This window comes from Lytechinus variegatus, chromosome 18 (assembly GCF_018143015.1).
Source record: "Lytechinus variegatus isolate NC3 chromosome 18, Lvar_3.0, whole genome shotgun sequence".
NCBI classification, from domain to species: Eukaryota; Metazoa; Echinodermata; class Echinoidea; order Temnopleuroida; family Toxopneustidae; genus Lytechinus; species Lytechinus variegatus.
Window position 1 is genome coordinate 13,226,815 of NC_054757.1, and position 17,875 is coordinate 13,244,689.

General features: G+C 35.9%; 1 protein-coding gene across 2 annotated transcripts; it reads left to right on the forward strand.

The window, feature by feature from the left end:
- LOC121432280 (palmitoyltransferase akr1-like) lies at window positions 1-12,906 on the forward strand. Of its 2 annotated transcripts, XM_041630141.1 has the most exons (10): window positions 2-389; window positions 2,236-2,482; window positions 3,254-3,313; window positions 4,036-4,108; window positions 4,591-4,769; window positions 5,399-5,638; window positions 6,099-6,181; window positions 6,862-7,067; window positions 8,588-9,110; window positions 11,455-11,604. In XM_041630141.1, the coding sequence occupies exons 1-9, from the start codon at window positions 221-223 to the stop codon at window positions 9,086-9,088; spliced, it is 1,758 nt and encodes a 585-aa protein (XP_041486075.1). In that variant the 5' UTR covers window positions 2-220; the 3' UTR covers window positions 9,089-9,110; window positions 11,455-11,604. The 2 variants fall into 2 exon arrangements, with proteins under 2 accessions (XP_041486076.1, XP_041486075.1); XM_041630142.1 differs by lacking the exon at window positions 8,588-9,110 and having other exon boundaries at window positions 1-389; window positions 11,455-12,906.
- Window positions 12,907-17,875: the final 4,969 nt, after the last annotated feature.

A 17,875-nucleotide genomic window follows, 5' to 3' on the forward strand; every position in this document is an offset into this window, starting at 1 on the left:
TGTCATTATTTTTCTTTTTCAGATTTCAAAATCTGTTCGACGGGGAGAGAAGGTGTATAATTTAAAGGCTGTTGTTAGGATACTAAATGGTGGAGTCATTGTGTGGCTCAAGTTCAACTAATAAACTTCAATTCTCAATACTTGGAGGCTAATAACCAACCTGCTATCAACGCAGAGAATGATTTAGAAATTAGACTTGGGCAACCATCATCTATTAGAAATGGAAGCTGCACCAACTATGTTTGCTCCGTTTGCTTCAAACATCAAAAAGAATCCCCCAGGACTCGACTTTGCTGGAACCAAAATCGTGGACGCTATCCAGAATAACTGGGTATATGAACAGATCGTCCAAGTGATACAAGCACAACCAAATGGAATCAACGAAAAGGGTGAGTATACGTGTAGCCTGTACTGGAGAAGTCAGGCTATGCAAGCGCGAAGTTGTTACAAAATTACCCGGTCTTAAAGGGACAGTTCACCCTGAAGAAAACTTTGTTGTAAAAATAGCAGAAAAATAATAAAAATATTGGTGAAGGTTTGAGGAAAATCCGTTAAAGAGTAAGAGTTCAAAATTTTGGATTTGTGACGTCATAAACGAGCAGCTGCCCCATGTGTTATGTAATATAAAATGTATGAATTTCAAATTTTGTATGGTTCCTGATGACTTAATTTTGTTTTCTTTTCATGATCTGGTGTGAAATGATTTGTCTATTGATATACAAAAGTTACAGTGAAAACCATTTTCAATTTTCTGAGAAAATGACATTTCATTGATTTTTTACCATTCGCTATGTAGGAATGCTGCTCGCATATGACGTCACAAATCAAATAATTGAAATTCTAATAACTTTTTAATTATTTGATGAATTTTTCTCAAACCTTCGGCAATATTTTTTATTATTTTTTCTGCTATGTTTACAATAAACTTTTTGTCAGGGTGAACTTCCCCTTTAATATTTTATGCCTGTAAAATTGACTAGCTAAGTATTACAATAATTACAATGTGGAGCGTTATGGCCCAGTGGATTAGCCTTCGGACTTTGAAACAGAGGGTCGTGGGTTCGAATCCCAGCCATGGCGTAATTTCCTTCAGCAAGAAACTGATCCACAATGTGCTGCACTCAACCCAGGTGAGGTAAATGGGTACTGGTCGGAAGTAATTCCTTAAAAAGCTGTGTGCGCTATGAACGCCTAGCTTAGCCTGGTAATATAGGAGCGCCTTGAGCACCTAACAAGGTGGATATGTGTGCAATATAAATCCCCCTATATTATTATAATATGACAGCAGTCTTTAGTCATGAGGAAGATGATTTGTGAAAGTACTCATCTTTTTTTTTTGGTACCCATTCTATGGATGCTGAGCACATTAAAGGGGAAGTTCATCCTGAAGAAAAGTTTGTTGTAAAAATAGCAGAAAAAATAATGAAAAATAATGCCTAAGGTTTGAGGAAAATCTGTTAAAGATTAAGAAAGTTATTAGAATAAAAAGTTTTGGATTCATGACGTCATAAACGAGCAGCTTCCCCATATGTTATGTAATATAAAATGCATGAATTTCAAATTTTGTATGGTTCCTGATGACTTAATTTTGTTTTCTATTCATGATCGGGTGTGAAATGATTTGTACATTGATATACAAAAGGTACAGTAAAAACCATTTTCAATTTTCTGAGAAAATGAGATTTCATTAATTTTTTACCATTCGTTATGTAGGAATGCTGCTCGCATATGACGTCACAAATCAAATAATTGAAATTCTAATAACTTTTTAATTCTTTGATGATTTTTTCTCAAACCTTCGGCAATATTTTCTATTATTTTTTATGCTATTTTAACAACAAACTTTCTGTCAGGGTAAACTTCCCCTTTAAGGCCATGATCATTACCACCACTTTTTAATTTTTATGGATAGCAATATTTTGAAAGAGGCAACCCCTTCTTGATCAACACATTCCCCCCCTCAAAATAAATACTGTCTTTATACTTGATTGTGATATATTGCCAATTTGAAGAATAATGCTCTTATTTTGCTCCAGTTGAAAAGAATGCTGTCTTGTTTCCTGAAAACTAAACAGATGAATTTCTATGTATGTAACATAAGATTGCCATAAAAATGTTTTAATTTATTTGAGATTTAAGCAACAAAGGGTACCATTCTAGATGATTTTCATCATGATTAAGACTTAAGCAAGTAAGCAACATCTGTGAACTTAATCTTCTTTTCAAACATTTTAGGTTGGCACGGATTTACTCCCCTCCACCGAGCAGCGCTGAGAGGCGATCCTGCCATCATAACCCTTCTCTTGGAACATGGTGCTGATGTGAACGCTCTCAATGACTACGGAGAAACACCTGTGATGTACGCTTGCAAACGAGGCAACCCTAAGAACGTGAGCTTGCTTCTGGATGCAGGAAGTCAGCTGGACGCAGAGGACCATCAGGGACGTAAACCTGTACACCATGCAGCAGCTGGGGGCAGTGTGTAAGTTGACCAATCAGTGGAGTAGGTTTCACGGTACACCACTTATCTTTCTTGGGCAAATGTTGGTCCTGAAAAGGTGTACCGTGAAACCTACTACACTGTTCTTCTTCGCCGTGGAAACCTTGAGAAGTTAACATCAATCAATCAGGTTTGCAGAAGAGTTGAAATCGAATGCAACTAGATTTTCAACCAATTGCAAACAAATATTGGAGACTTGTGTATGATTTCATGACTAACAATTAAATACAAGTCTTTCTGTTAAGGGCCTATAGTTAACTTCATAGTTGGGCAACAATATGGCATCAATTATATTTTTCTTGCCAGACAAAGAAAACATGTTATTAATTTATATTGAGACTCCGTAAATTTTTGGCAAATTGTAAAAATGATGAATAGATGGACTGACAAATAGACTCAGTGATAGATCTGGCCGTATATAAACTAAAGTTGTTGTTTCACTGTGAATTGCCAATTGTGATACTAAACTCTAATAGAAGAAGTTAAATTTGTCTACACTTTTGGCACGCAATACAAATAATTGTAATAGAATAAAACCTAAATATTCTTTTTAGTATTTAATGGGGGAAGAACATGGTATTGGTAAACATAGGAAACATACAATGTAAATAAAGTACCGGTATTGACATTTTATCTTACTTTGAAAATATGATTTTAGCACACAGACCATAGCATAGTAAGTTTGATTCCAGCTTACAGGTCACCATATTCTAGTGGCCTTTGTGATGTCACATCTGTATTTTTTTTTTGTAGGCACACCTTGCATTATCTAGAACAGGTCCATGGAGTTACGTTTGATGAGACAGACAAAAAGTGAGTCATTTTTTTTGTCTTTAATATTGTTTTGAATTTTATTTTTTCCTTGTGATATGTCGACTTTATTTTTATAGCAGTGTAAAGGCATGGTCACACCGCCCGAGCATTGTTGGAGCGGTCATGGAGCGGAGAGAAAAAAATCATCACCTCTCGCTATCGTTCACCATTTTCGATTTCAATTTTTTTTTTTTTTTTTTTTTCCCAATTTTGTGAGCGAAATTCGACCCTCTTTCCCTACCGCTCCAATAACGCTTGGGCGGTGTGACCAGGCCTTTACTTTCCCTGGTACATGGAAAGTTACTGTGCTATGATCATAAATGCAGTTCCTGATTGCATGCATAAAATCTAAAACTGAACATCAGCATTCTCAGATTCTGTCATGATTGATGATGAATTTATCACCCTGCAAGCTCCAAAGGACTTGCCTCTCCCAAACTGAAAGGCTTATTCTTGCACATCCTACTTTTCATACCCTTTATAAATGCTCAATTCAAGCCTGAATTATTTTCAGACCTTTTGGTATATAAAAGTTAATTCGGGTAGTTGTTGATACGTATCCCCCCCAAAAAAAAATCCCTTATTTTAAAAATGGTAAAGTTTCTTCTTTTTTTTTAGGCACATGGTACATGATCTCTTCCAAGGCAGATTCGTATTTGTAAATTATACAACTATCATGTATGGAATTTTGTTATTTTTTCCATGATCCTATTTCATTCCAGTGGTCAAACACCTCTCCATGTTACATGTTATCAAGGATTTCAAGATGCTGTTAAATACCTCTTAAGAAAAGGGGTAAGTTCATTCCACCCATATGATATTTTGTATTCTAAGAAGATGGTCACAAGGAGACAACAGTTTTACCTTTTTGGTTGATATTTACTTGCTAAAACAAGAAACTCTGTTCATTCTTTCTTTAAGCTTATGAAAGCTCTCTTCATTTAATATTTTTGTATTCCAAGAAGATGATTTTAGGGAGAAGAAATATGACAGGAATAAAAAAGGGCATAATGAATGTTAATTCAGAGCCAAGAACAGAAAATTTTTTGGCTTGAATAGCAAAACAGTTGTATACATGTGCACTGCATGAGAATGGTAGATAAATGATGAATAAAAAATAGAAAAAATATAAAGTTTGATGGAGAAATATATACAATTTGGAGATACAGAATACAAATTTTCTCTTTGACAGGTTGGCATTTCTGATTTATTGAGGTTTATTTACTTTGAATTAACAAGTAGTGCTTTACATCTCCCTTTTCCTTGTCATTTCACAGCGATCAGACGTCTTGTTACCAGACATTCATGGGAATTTGCCAATCCACATTGCCTGCTTGAATTCCCTGTCGGAGACATGCTGGACTCTATTAGAGATGAGTTCATGTCAAACCCTACTCATCAAGAATAAAGAAGGAAAGTCTCCCCTTGACGTCCTGAGAGAGGGCAGGTCCATGCCGTGAGTGCAGCTGAAATCCTCATTATTTTTTATCTAAAGAAGATTAAGCGTGTTGAAAATGCAGTCCGCACAAGTACTTAAGCTAAACTTTTCGGTTATGAGTGCTGGTGGCTGTTTCATGAAGCCGTTTCTAAAGTTACGTGTAACCTATGAACAGTTGGATTATGGAAAGCCAAATGTGTATCTCAATTGTGTTTTCTGAAGCTGACATACAGAAATGTCCCTTAATGTTTGTACCATGGAATTAACCTGCATGAGATCTCGGCACGCATGTTTCCTAGTATTTATTTTCATAAAGCTGCGTGTAACTTTGTCCACAGGGTAACAGAACACCCTGTGGGCTGGTGGATAATGGGTTTGAATATATTGTTATTGCCAGATATGTTAAAGTCATTGCCAGGATTGTCATCTGAAAGAGCACTGTATACTTAATACTCCATTATTATTAGAATAAATATTTTCTTTTGAAACTAACTATTAATAGTGCAAATTGTAAATAAAAATTGTAATAACAGAGTTTGTAATTATGAATATTTGTTAGATTGTTTTATGAAATGACTTACATGTTTTTATAATTTAATTTACAAATTGGTCACCTGATTTTTCCTTTTTTCTTTTGTTTCTTTCAGGCATCAGTACTTATTTAAAGAAATGGAATATTGGGCTCAATCCAAAGCCCCTCACTTGCCTCCAAAGGGACCCCTCCTCTCCTGGTATACCCTCCTATTTGGACCCTTTATATACTTCGCCACTATCGTTGTCGTTGGAAGTCATCTTAAGCAGTATGCTGGTGTAGTGATGGCGTTATTCACAGCTATACTAGTCTTCCTGATCAGCAACCAACATCACAGAATCTCACATATTAGCAGGTACATACAACGATTAGCCCCCGAAATGTGAAACTATAGCCCTTAATAGTTGCAGAAAAGACCCCATAAATCGGTACCAAGTGGTCGGTACAAATGTAATTTGGCTTGAATGTATATAGAAGCAAGGAAAATAGCTCTTGCTCGTGGGATTTCCAGAATATTGGTAAAGCATTAAGTGTTTGATCAAAATTTTTGTATTATTATATGTTTGTATTGCTGATACTTAAAGCTGCTTGTATTTAGAGGAAGAAAAAAAGACTTTTGTCATGGAGACTCGTCAAAAAAAAAGAACAATTTCAGCATTAAATGTTACAAATCTTCAATGTCTCTCTTATTCATTCTACCATGTCTTGATACGTAAATAGATAAGGATGATTTTATTGATGTTTCAGTGTATTTTCCCATCTGTTGAATAGTAGAGTTGGCAGCCCATGTCATCTTTCATTTTGTTCCTTTCTAGATGGGCCAATCCAGTACAAGCAGGAGCTTTCTTTGCGGGGATCACCCATACAGCCATCTGTTATTTCTACAAAGTACTACCAGATATCCTTTTTGAATATGAAACTTTTTAGTAATAGCTCATCAGGTAATTAATGCTGTAATTCCCAGAGGCTTTGTGCTAGCCAGTCCTAGTAGACAATAATAGCCTGCATGTTAACTACCAAATTCTGTAATTCCGGGGGGGGGGGGGGGGGGGGATTAGCAGCTGAAATGCAACCCCCCCCACCCTGTTCCAGTAGGCAAGTGGGATATCTTGACTACAGAATTCACAAACAGTGGGCAATTTGAACTTGTTAAGTACTGATTAACTTCTTCCATATAATAGGCTTAATATGCTCCATATAATAGGCTTAATATGCATATTAAGCCTATTATATGGAAACAACAGAAATAAGTAATTGACAAGCTCAAATTTCCCACTGGAACTGTGTGGGTCCTGTACAGGCTTGCTTATACATGTACATGTACTGTGGTCCATGATTTCTTGGTACTGTTCAATATTGAGGTTCTCTTAATATGAGGACTTTTGAAGTGCCATTCTTACAGAGTTACATTGAACTTTTTTCAAAATGACCATCTTTCTAAATGATACATTGAGAATGTGAGAGCTCAAAAGCTATATTCATCTAACCCAGAATAAATTTGGACCGTAGACACTGCATCAAAATTTCATTATACAGCACCAGCATGACTTTGCTTTTCCTTGACTCTACATCTTTCACTGTTATGGCCAGATACCGTCTGCCTATCACTTCTAATTCTAGTTCCTCTGGCCTTTGTGATGCTCACGCTTTACGTCCGCCTTCTCACCGGAGATCCTGGTACATGCAAGACGTCGGAGCGGAACAGTCAAGACGGGTCGTTACTGACCATAGAGGATGTCGTCAAAGGAAGATGCAAGATGGACGTGTTCTGTGTGACATGTGAGGTGAGTTGAAGGATAGGAAGGGCCCTGTGACACGAAGCTTGGCGATTGGTGGAGGGACTGATTTCTATGGTTGATGCCACTGATTATTGTGTATGATCAATCATGAAAATAAGCCCGAGGATCAATCACTGAGTTTTGTGTTATGGAGCAAGGCCTGACTGCAGGGTGACCTGACATTTGCTCCAGACCTGTGACTATCGCTCAGAAATCTTGCGGAAGACATACGTTGTGTTAGAGTTGTAATAAGGACCTTTGTTCAGAGTAATCTGAAATATGGATGAGGCTGTAAAGACATCTCCCGTGACCTCTTACACAGGTTTAGATTTTTTTTGTAGGGTTGATTATCATGCTTGATTATATTGATTATTGCATGCAATCGATCATACACATTAACAGTTCAGTCGATTGCTAAGGTTTGTGGCACAGGGCTAGGACATGTTGTACAAAACTCACAAGACAAACGTGGGACCAATTTATGCTTGATTATAATTGATTATTGCATGCAATCGATCATACACATTAACAGTACAGTCAATTGCTAAGGTTTGTGGAACAGGGCTAGGACATGTACAAAACTCACAAGACAAACGTGGGACCAATTTATGCTTGATTATAATTGATTATTGCATGCAATCGATCATACACATTAACAGTACAGTCAATTGCTAAGGTTTGTGGAACAGGGCTAGGACATGTACAAAACTCACAAGACAAATGTGGGACTATGCAAGGGGACTGCATAAAGATATCCTCAAGGTGAACAGCAAGGGAAAATCATGAATTATCAATTGGAAGTCCTGTTTGCTAGGTGTACTACACAACCTGCCAAATCAAATTTCAGAAGGTTTAGAAGACAGGGTTAGGTTTGAGGTGAAGTTATAAGTTTAGCTTCTTGTTCAGAATTTCCATCACAGCAGTTGTCGCTGGAGCAAATGTCATGAAATAATTCAATGCGGGCATGGAAAATGGGAAGAAAACTGGCATTCAGTGATTGTAGGAAGTATCCATCCTGTATTTACCTTTTTCTGATCGTGCAGATGAGTCTGTTTGCTTCCTAATGGATATTTTGAAAGCCATAAGTCTCCGATTCTGTACATGTAAACTGTAAATTTTGTGAACTTTCCAGATTTTCTCCTTTAATCCTAATTGTATTTTCGACATTTGCTAAACTTATTCTATAGTCATTTTGCTGTGTTTGTCATTAGAAGTTAGCATCCTAATGTTCAAGGTATTGTTTGATTGTGTTCTATGAATTTTTTTTATCTTTGTACTGATTTTCTTTGAAAAAATGTGCAATGTGATGCATCTGTTCACCCACCATATAATGAAGTATATTTTGCATTGACGAATGTCTTGATCATGGCATCTGTGCAAGTTTTCGATCCAAAAGCTGCTGATGTAGGTAAATTGTATTGAACGTACATATTTTTAAAATCAAGATCATTCACCAAAACTTGATCACATGAGGTGGAGAATTTAAAGGTAAACATCCCCCTTTCTCTTCCACCACCCTCCTCAAGCTCATACCAGCAGAGACGGTCAAGCATTGCAAGATGTGCAGACGGTGCGTGCGCAACTTTGACCACCATTGTCAGTTCCTCCTCAGATGCATCGGCCAGCGCAACCACCGTGCTTTCGTCATCTTCATCCTCATAACCACCCTCATGCATGCCACCTTTGTCATCCATGCTGCCCAATACCTCTTCCTGGTGCACAGACAACTGGAATGGATACCGTTTTTCAAAGCTCTTTTGATATACGAAGGTTGGGTTTGCCTGCTCATGCTCATGAACGCGGTGTCGTTCGTCGGGAACCTCAACCTGTCGCGTTTCCAACTCCGGATGATGTCGTTTGGGTTGACGACTTTTGATATGATACAGCGATCCCGGCGGACGCGTTTCCGTCTGTCGACTGCGCACATGAAATGGAGCGTCAGGCTCAGGAACGTTCATGCTTTTTTCATGGGACAGCCTTTTGTTGCAATCTACCAGGGAGGTCAATCGGGGTCATCTAGTGTGTAGCCATAGCAACCATCATCATCATGTAATGAACATCTTCATTTCATACACTTTGTGAAGTTTTTCATTTTGTGGGTTGTCTTGTTCATAATTTAGGCTGTTCATGAAAAACTCATCAAGTTTTGTGTTAAATACTCTGTGCTTTCAAGCTGTTATGCATTGAATAGCTTTATTTCTAGAGGCTAAACATTTCTCTTACAGTCAATTGTTTGTAAAACCATCTGTGGTATATGCTATATTTTCCTGTCTGTAAGTGTAACTACTCATCGATTGTTGGTCACTTTCGGAACTAGTACAAAAATATGAAATGAAATAAAAAATCACTTTCAACTTAATGTGTCAAATTGTGTCAGGCTGATTTTACTGTGCATATTAGTTGCTTATAATTTTCTGATTGTTAGTTTGTCATTCCACATGTACATGTATTTGATTGTACTTGAGGTCGAGGGGTACAGCCATGACACAACATTCCAAGCAAGTGTCAATGAGGTTTTGGGGGGGGGGGGTAGTTGCAAACTTGTGCTGCCGGTGTTGCACATCTTAAATACAATTAAGCTGAGGGATTGTCCAGCAAAGCACCAAAGGAAAAAAATATGTTTTTTTTTACTTCTTTTAGATGATATTGATTGTTTGAAAATAGAGAATGAACACCTTCAAAAATTTTCAATTTTAATGATGAAATTTGTTAAAATCTTTAACATATTCCCTGAAAAAGGATCCTCTCTCAAATGATTCAATACTACTTTTGTGGTACATGCGTATGCTTGGATAATTAGGAGACCATTCTTTGCTGTGATGTGAAATTTGATTCGACTGCAGTGAGGTATGACTGCAGCGAATTAATCCAGGACCCTGTCTAAAAGGAGTTGTGATTAATCTAATCACCCACAACTATGGAAAGCCAGCCATGCCAACGTCTAAAATGCATGGTTGTTCAAATTATTTCTAGATATTATACGCTAATTGTTTTCTTGAAAATTCAGTGTCCTCCTCTCTGTTTGCAAAGGAAATTTTGCTAATTTCCAGTAAAAAAAATGACATTGATGTATTTTTCATATATAGTTGAGGTTGATCGGATCAATCATAACTCTTTGTAAGACAGGACCTGTCCATGAACTTCGACAGTTCCAGTAAAACTCTCATCTCAGAAAGGGGTAATCCAGACATCGCTAAGAAGCACTATCATCTAGATGTGATGACGTACCTTGTCAATTAAATTAATATATATTAATATGAGAATTGTGTAATGAATGCCTTTTAATATCGATTCTCATGTAATTGAAAAAATAGATTTGCAGTGTAAGTTTTTATTAACTCACTTAGTCTCACACATTTACCCATCGACATGGATTGTCCATTTCCAGAGGTTTGTTTCATAAAACTTGTTATGATAGCAAATTTACAAGAACAAAGTCTTTATGAAACGACACCCTGATTTATTGGAAAAAGAGATCAATAGATGTTATGTAATTGCTATTATTCTTGCATAATATGGTAAAGTCAATATCTCACTGCCCCGTTGGTTTTGACATTTCCAACTACGCCAAAAAATATTTGTCAGACTCGATTCCATTTTGACGGTAAAGCTGGATTGGCTGAGCCACAAAATCAAGTTAGTGCATGGTTCTCTATTCCTTCTCAAGGATCTTGGTGTTAGCAAATTGTAATCTACCAGTATACCCCATTATATTTCAAGATAATAATATGTCCCATTTATATAGCGCAGTTACTATGTGCATATACTCAACTGCGCTTTGATACTTGGTATCATATTATTACCCCGGCTGTAGATCAGCTGCCATATTAATTGGCGCTAAAGCGTTCAAGGAATAAATCCTACCGGGTACCCATTTATCTCACCTGGGTCGAGTGAAGCACAATGTGGATAAATTTCTTGCTGAAGGAAATTACGCCATGGCTGGGATTCGAACCCACGACCCTCTGTTTCAAAGTCTGGAGACTAATCCACTGGGCCACAACTGACCTTAAATCTTTGTAGAATAGTCCTTGGTTTCATACATGTACATGTACTTCAGTGGTCAAGAAAATTGTCTCATGATTATCATTATCAGACGGTTCATGGTATTTTGAGTATCAAACATAGTGATGAATTACCTACAGTACTGTTAAAATAAAGTCGACATTTGGCTACCTATTCATAGACAACTGTTATAAGCCCTTTTTCATGTTCTACATTTTTGTGACAACTGGGATGTATGTTAGCAATTTTAGGCCTGAAAAATATTTCTTAATTACGTGACTTGCATTTATTTCAGCTTTTTTTTTACACTTGTGATATAATACTTTATTTCATGTATTTTTTATATTAAGAAAATGAAACGCATCTCTTTTTGATTGATATGTTTTAGATCATTCGACCTGTTGGTACGAAGCACTGTCGATTGTGCCACCGATGTGTGAGGAATCTTGATCATCATTGCCTCTTCATCATCAACTGTGTGGGTGAATGCAACCACCGGTCTTTCATCATCTTTCTCTTCCTCACATCTATCGCTCATCTCGTGTTCGTCATCCACGCCTACCTCTCTCTCGCCTCCCTGTACCCCGACGCTGACCTTTGGCCTCTCGTGGTAGAAGCATTCTACGACCAGACCTGGGTCCTGATTCTCGTCGTCCTCAACACGTATTCTGTCATTTGGGAGGCGTTCCTCATACACTATCAACTCAAGTACATCTCTCGTGGTTTGACCACCGCGTACGACATCTCACGGAGGAATCCGAACTATGCGCAGATCATGGACGTCTCGTTCCGCGACAGATGTCGGAATGTTAAGAACTTCTTTCTTGGAAGGAGAACGCATTCTGCCTTTGAGATGCATAATTTACGAATGGTTTAGTATCGTTCTATGAAAACTAATAGTTGTGATACAACTCTTATGAAGCGATGCCTGTAGTGAAGAGATGCATCGATTTCTACATGTACATCCTATAGTGCCCTGTGAATATCACTCTTCAGTACCTGTGTTGTGCACTTGTGTCAGCTTGTCTCGATTTGGAATTTACATTCTGGCAATGGAGATCCCTGGTCTGGCATAAATTTATTTCTCAGAAATGAAAGGTATATTGGACATACTATACCTAGATGTACATAGGTATAGCTTACGGTAATTGTCAAGAAGTGGCTAACTCTGTGGGTTCTTTTTTTAATTGGGCTTGCATATAGATATCCCAGTGTGATAAGTTTTCATTTCATTTAATAACATGGATACACAATGACACCATGATGGTATAGCTACATGTATGTATTCCAAAATTCATGCAATGAATATCAAAATAAGTCGGGAAAAGATCAAACCATTTAGCAGTATTTCCACCGGTACCAAATATTGTACTGTTCATAAAAACTAATATTGATTCCTTTTAATACTCTCATGTAGGTTTCAGAAAAAAATAATTGCGACTTTCTCTTTGTGCAATTGAGCTCCAAGTCAATGTGCAAATTACATCTATTTTGATAAAAAATTGTATACATGTAGGTGTAGCCGTGTAGGTTTATGTTTTCTGTTGTTTTTCCTTTTTTGCCTGTCTCTTTACACTATCAATGCACAAAACCTCTAATAACTTTGCATTTGGCAAAGTTCTGAATAATGGAAGCCTGTAGGTGTTATGATATAATACATGTAAATCCAATAATGATTGCGCACAAAAAAACATTTTCAATTTTCTGAGAAAAGAGCATTTTATGGAATATCAAATGATTCAATGGGGGAGCAGCTTACAAGTCACAAAATTTCTGTTTTTCTGCTTTTATCAAAACCAATCATACGTTAGTTTTTACTTTCCCTTTTATAATAGGTCTCTAGTAGGAAGGTAATGTATCTTAATGTATCTTTTAGGTTGCCTAAGTTGAATCTTTTTAGGTCCAGAAAAAGTGGTTAAACTTTAAGGGAAAAAGTTGACTTAGAAAGGTATGGGAGTAGACCGTATTACCGAACACTTATCATGAATTCAATCATATGAAGCACAATAGATGGTTTCAAGTTCAATGTTGACCTGTTGGTCATTTTTTACATGAGTATAACACCAACATAAAATGAAGATGGTCCTGAAAAGTCACTCACTAGTTGTTGAGATGTCAATAATGTGATCTGGTTCAGTTTTACAAACTCAGAATAGATTTTGGAGCTAGGGGAATCAATCCAAATTTCAACACCAATGCCAAAACTGGACTTGAAATCACCCAATATTCTCATAAAATTCACCAAACTTTATAACCATAAATACACAAATGCCTACAAAATATAAATATGTAAAACTTTGTTGAAATCCTTTTTCATTTTTTTACGATATCAGCTTCCTATCGCACCCCTCTTCGCATGTGAAATATTTTGGTCGCTTGAAAATGGTATCGTATTACTGACCACATATTTTCAATGGGGAAAGTCTGGGAAAATAACAAAATCACTGAAAAGCTATTTTTATGATATTATTTTGAGAATATAAAGAGTTAAAGACTTTGAAATGTGTTTTTACCATTTTTTTCATCATCTTTCTATTCAAGTTCCCTTTGGAAGGATGTTGCAAACTTTTGAGCATATGGTATTATTTTCTGACGTGGGTGATGTTCGCATCCAGGAATACAAGGCCGATCAGTAAAACAATCACTCACTTTATATAAAACACATATTTTAAATAAACTTGTCTAAAAACTTGCTTCAAATTAAGTGAACATTTGACTTGTGGAAGGTCATTTTCAGCATAGTTACCTGTATTTTTGTGAATGAACACAGATGGTTATAAACTAGAGTGAATCATAGATTTTGCAGGAATGGAATCACTTGTCACCTTGTTATTTTTTTCCTTTTTCTTTCCATACATAACAAAATGATCAAATGATTCGCTGTTTGAATCACAGGAATCTTTCAAACAAAATTTGCCATTCCAAAGTTAAAAGAATTAGAGTGCATGATATATACTGTGTTCTTACCTGATGAACTTCTATATTTTTTTAGGTACAAGTTTTTTTCACCTGGAAGGCAACGTTTAGATTTTTTTTGGTCAACTCTGAGCATGTGTGTGTGTATTGGCAGTACTTGATCTTTGAATGACAAATAATACTTGAACAAGCATTTTGAATGAAGATATGAGGGGATTTTTTGCGTTGAACCTGTTTTCATGGAATTCTTATCTTTGCTGAAATTTTTGTACGATGTCAGTACTCTTTGCATGTGATGTCAGTTTAAGAAAGTGTTTTTGTGTGATAATGAAGATATTTTGCATCTTTAATTGGTACAATCTGTTTTGTGAAATCAAACGGTTTATGGAATGTTCATGAAATATATGAATAGGGCCCTGTAAGTCCAGTTTAATAGCCTACATGTATCAAAGCAACATACACTATAGTAGAAGCAAAAATAAATGTTTAGGTTATCGCTCATGAATCAATCTGGTATATTTTACTAGTAGGGGTGAACAATATGGCATATTTGGTATGGTATAATTGTCACCTGGCCTGCTGTAAAAACCATGATATGGTGACATCATCATCTGCAGTCAACAATTATCAAGCGATTTTAAAAAATGTGTATGTCATACCACATTTTTCAGCTATGACTAATTAAACAAATGTGGAGATGAGGAATAAGGTGTGGAAATGTGCATTTGTTTGAAGACTGATATGATCTCGGTAAAAAATGTACAAAAAAATTTGCTTCTGACAGAATGAGAGGTATAACATATCTTTATCAAGTGTATAATCAGAGAAAGCAATCGGAACTTAAATGTGTAAAATGTGGAAGTCATTTATTATCTAAATCTAACATACAATAACTAATTAAGGTTTGTTATACACTGTGCTAAAGAGCTCCCAGTAGGCAGACCATATGAGTGGCCCAGCACATTGGCATGTGACATTCAGAGACTATGCATGCCAATAGAATTCCAAACAGTATAGTAACCTTATAACAAATCACTTAATCTTCATAAATTACCATTGAAGCTTTTGCCATCCCCAAAAGGCCCAAATGATTATAAAAAAAAAGATAGATAAATAATTTTGATTTTTTTTAAATATATCAGGCTTGGAAGATTTGAAATGTGTTTGCTAAAAGGTTTAAGAAGGTAGATATTCAAATGGGAAAATAAAAATATGTGGAGAGAAATTATGAATGCTTCATTTCTCACATCTTGCTGCCTGAAGCTGCTTACCCAGTTCTCAATTAATACAAAAGAAGTTGTAATAGGAGGCCAATTTCTAAGTTTAATGAATTTGTCTTTCATGTTGTATCATGCATCTAATGTAGGAGATGCCATTTTGAAGTATGATTTTTTTTAAGAGTAACTTGACTTTAGTATTTATTTATGCATGCATTGTTGTGATTCTCTATTTATTCTAATTCTTGTGATTTTTATGCAAATCATAATTTTGTATTTTGAATTTTCTATGAAATATTTGATAATCTTGAATTGAGATTTTGTTTTTTCTTTGTGAGATGTATTTTACTTCGCTATCATTAGGTAATGCAATCTAAAAGTTACTGTTTTTGCTGTACAAAAACAATACAAGATATGTATTTAATTTTCCAATGAATAAATGAATTAACTTCTCAAGTTTGAATTGCAAATGTATTGTTTTTGGAAAATTCATTTTTTTAGCACAATTCTCAGGATATTGTTATCAATTAGGAATTTTATTCCATTTTACATTTATTTTACAAACTTATTCTGTTAACCAGAAAAAAAACTTTGGATGAAATACTGAATTTGTTTACCAATTTTCATTAAAAGGAAAACTAAATTGTGCTCTTGCGTCTAGTCCTGAGGCTCAGCTGTGGAGATTGATTTTTAATTACTTATTTTGACAATGTAATGCAAAGGATATGTTGCAATAATATAAAATTGTGCTCAAAATTAAGCAAACCCCACCACAAAATACTCTCCTTGTCGAGTGTTGAATGTAGACAACAAAACTACGATATTTGGCGAACCCAGAGAAACAAACTTCATTGAATGTAATAATTCATCTCTTGACTTCAATTAATTATCTAAAACATGGCACAACTTGAGCACTTTAGATATGTTCATTTTCTCTTGGGGCATCACTGTATTTAAATTTGTATTGGTATACATTATTTACTATTTTCTCTATTATTCTTCCTTTTGGGGGAAATAAGCAATAAATGCATTTACTTCTTTTTCCTGTTATCTCAAATGTAATATGCTGAGGGTGTTGTACACAAAGCTGTTACGTGCATTTTAATGCATTACTGATGGCTTGTTTTTGCGCTTATAATAATAATAATAATAATAATAATGAGACTTGTAAAGCGCCAAATCCACTCTGTAGAGTGCTCAAGGCGCATAAAGACTTATGAAATTCATGTGCCCCAATTTTTCCATTTCAGCATAGTTTTGCTAAATTTCATATTTCATACTAAGCATCAAAGCGCAGTTGAGTGTATGCATATAAAAACTGCGCTATATAAATGGACATATTATATTTCTCAAAGTTTGACAAATAATAAACTGCATTCAGATGCTTGTAAACAAGCTCCAATCTTAAAAGATCAACTTTCACTCAGCCACTGGTGTAAATATGGGGGGGGGGGAGAAAAAATGAAAGAAAATGTAAGGTAAAGGGTGCAATATGATATTATTTTGTTAAAATCAATTACAAAAACTAAACTTTGTATTAAAAGGCAAAAAAATTGCCCACTTGCAGCTTCTAATTCGCCTTGTGCATCATGTCTGGACCCTTCAAACTTTTAGGCTTGTTACACTTCTGTACAGAGCTGATGAGAATCAAAATGAGAGTCTGATTTAGTATCAAGAGCAGGTCACCACTCATGCATAGTAAAGTTATGCATAAATTATGCTGCAGTCACATTTCCCCTACTATGGTGAGTCAAAAAGAGCCGTTTTCACATTTCTTGTACCAGCTACATATAGGTGATTTGAATAAAAATGGATAAAACGGCCGATTTCAACTCGCAGTACGGCTGCCATAGGGGAAATGTAACTGCAGCATTATGAACAGTTTTGCGAAACACAACCCCATTTCCAAGAGTGAAAACCTGCCAATCTTCCCTTCCACAAACAGGGATTTGGGCAAAACAGTGCTTGATATTACCTTGTTATCTTTGTTTTAAATGTAGAATATACCTTGCCTTTGTGAAGTTGTGAGACTATTACAAAGAGAGAAGAAAAAAAATAGTGTTGCTTGTGATGTGTTTTTGTTTGTAGTTGGATTACTATCTGCTTATTTCCTGTCGTATGGTGGAAGTCTAATCTGTCGGATGTTAGCCTATCTTTTGGATTTTTCAGGCTAGGTACCTTGACTATGGGTTAATGTGTTTGTACAACTGTAGGATGCACGCCTTACAGGGAAAGTTCACCCTGATGAAAACTTTGTGTAAAAAAGAAGAAAAATCATGAAAAATAAGATTAAGAAAGTTATTAGAATGTCTTTTTTTGTGTGTCGTCATAAACGAGCAGCTGCCCCATATTTTATGCAATATAAAATGCATAGATTTCATTTCTTTAATGACTTGATGACTTATTTTTTTACTTTCTTTTTTTTTGAGCAGGTGTGAAATGATTTGTGTATTGATATACTGAAGGTAGGGAAAGGCAGGGTAAGTTGAGCATAGTGGCAAGTTGAGCCACCAGCCCCAGGCCAATAATGAATGAGTCAGACATTGTGGTGGTGTCATGTATTGATGACCCATAGCATAACCCCTAACCCCACCACATTGTTTTCCACTTTGAAACAAAAAGTAGTTTTTTAGAGGGAAAAGTATGAATTTCAGCCAAAAAAGTAAAAGAATGTGA

What these genes read in the sequence shown, in the direction of transcription:
- LOC121432280 (XM_041630141.1), top strand. Translation starts at nt 221, where the DNA reads ATGGAAGCTGCACCAACTATGTTTGCTCCGTTTGCTTCAAACATCAAA. An exon ending in AAATGGAATCAACGAAAAGG is followed by an intron (nt 390 to 2,235) that starts GTGAGTATACGT and finishes CAAACATTTTAG; the next exon opens with GTTGGCACGGATTTACTCCC. An exon ending in TTTGATGAGACAGACAAAAA is followed by an intron (nt 3,314 to 4,035) that starts GTGAGTCATTTT and finishes ATTTCATTCCAG; the next exon opens with TGGTCAAACACCTCTCCATG.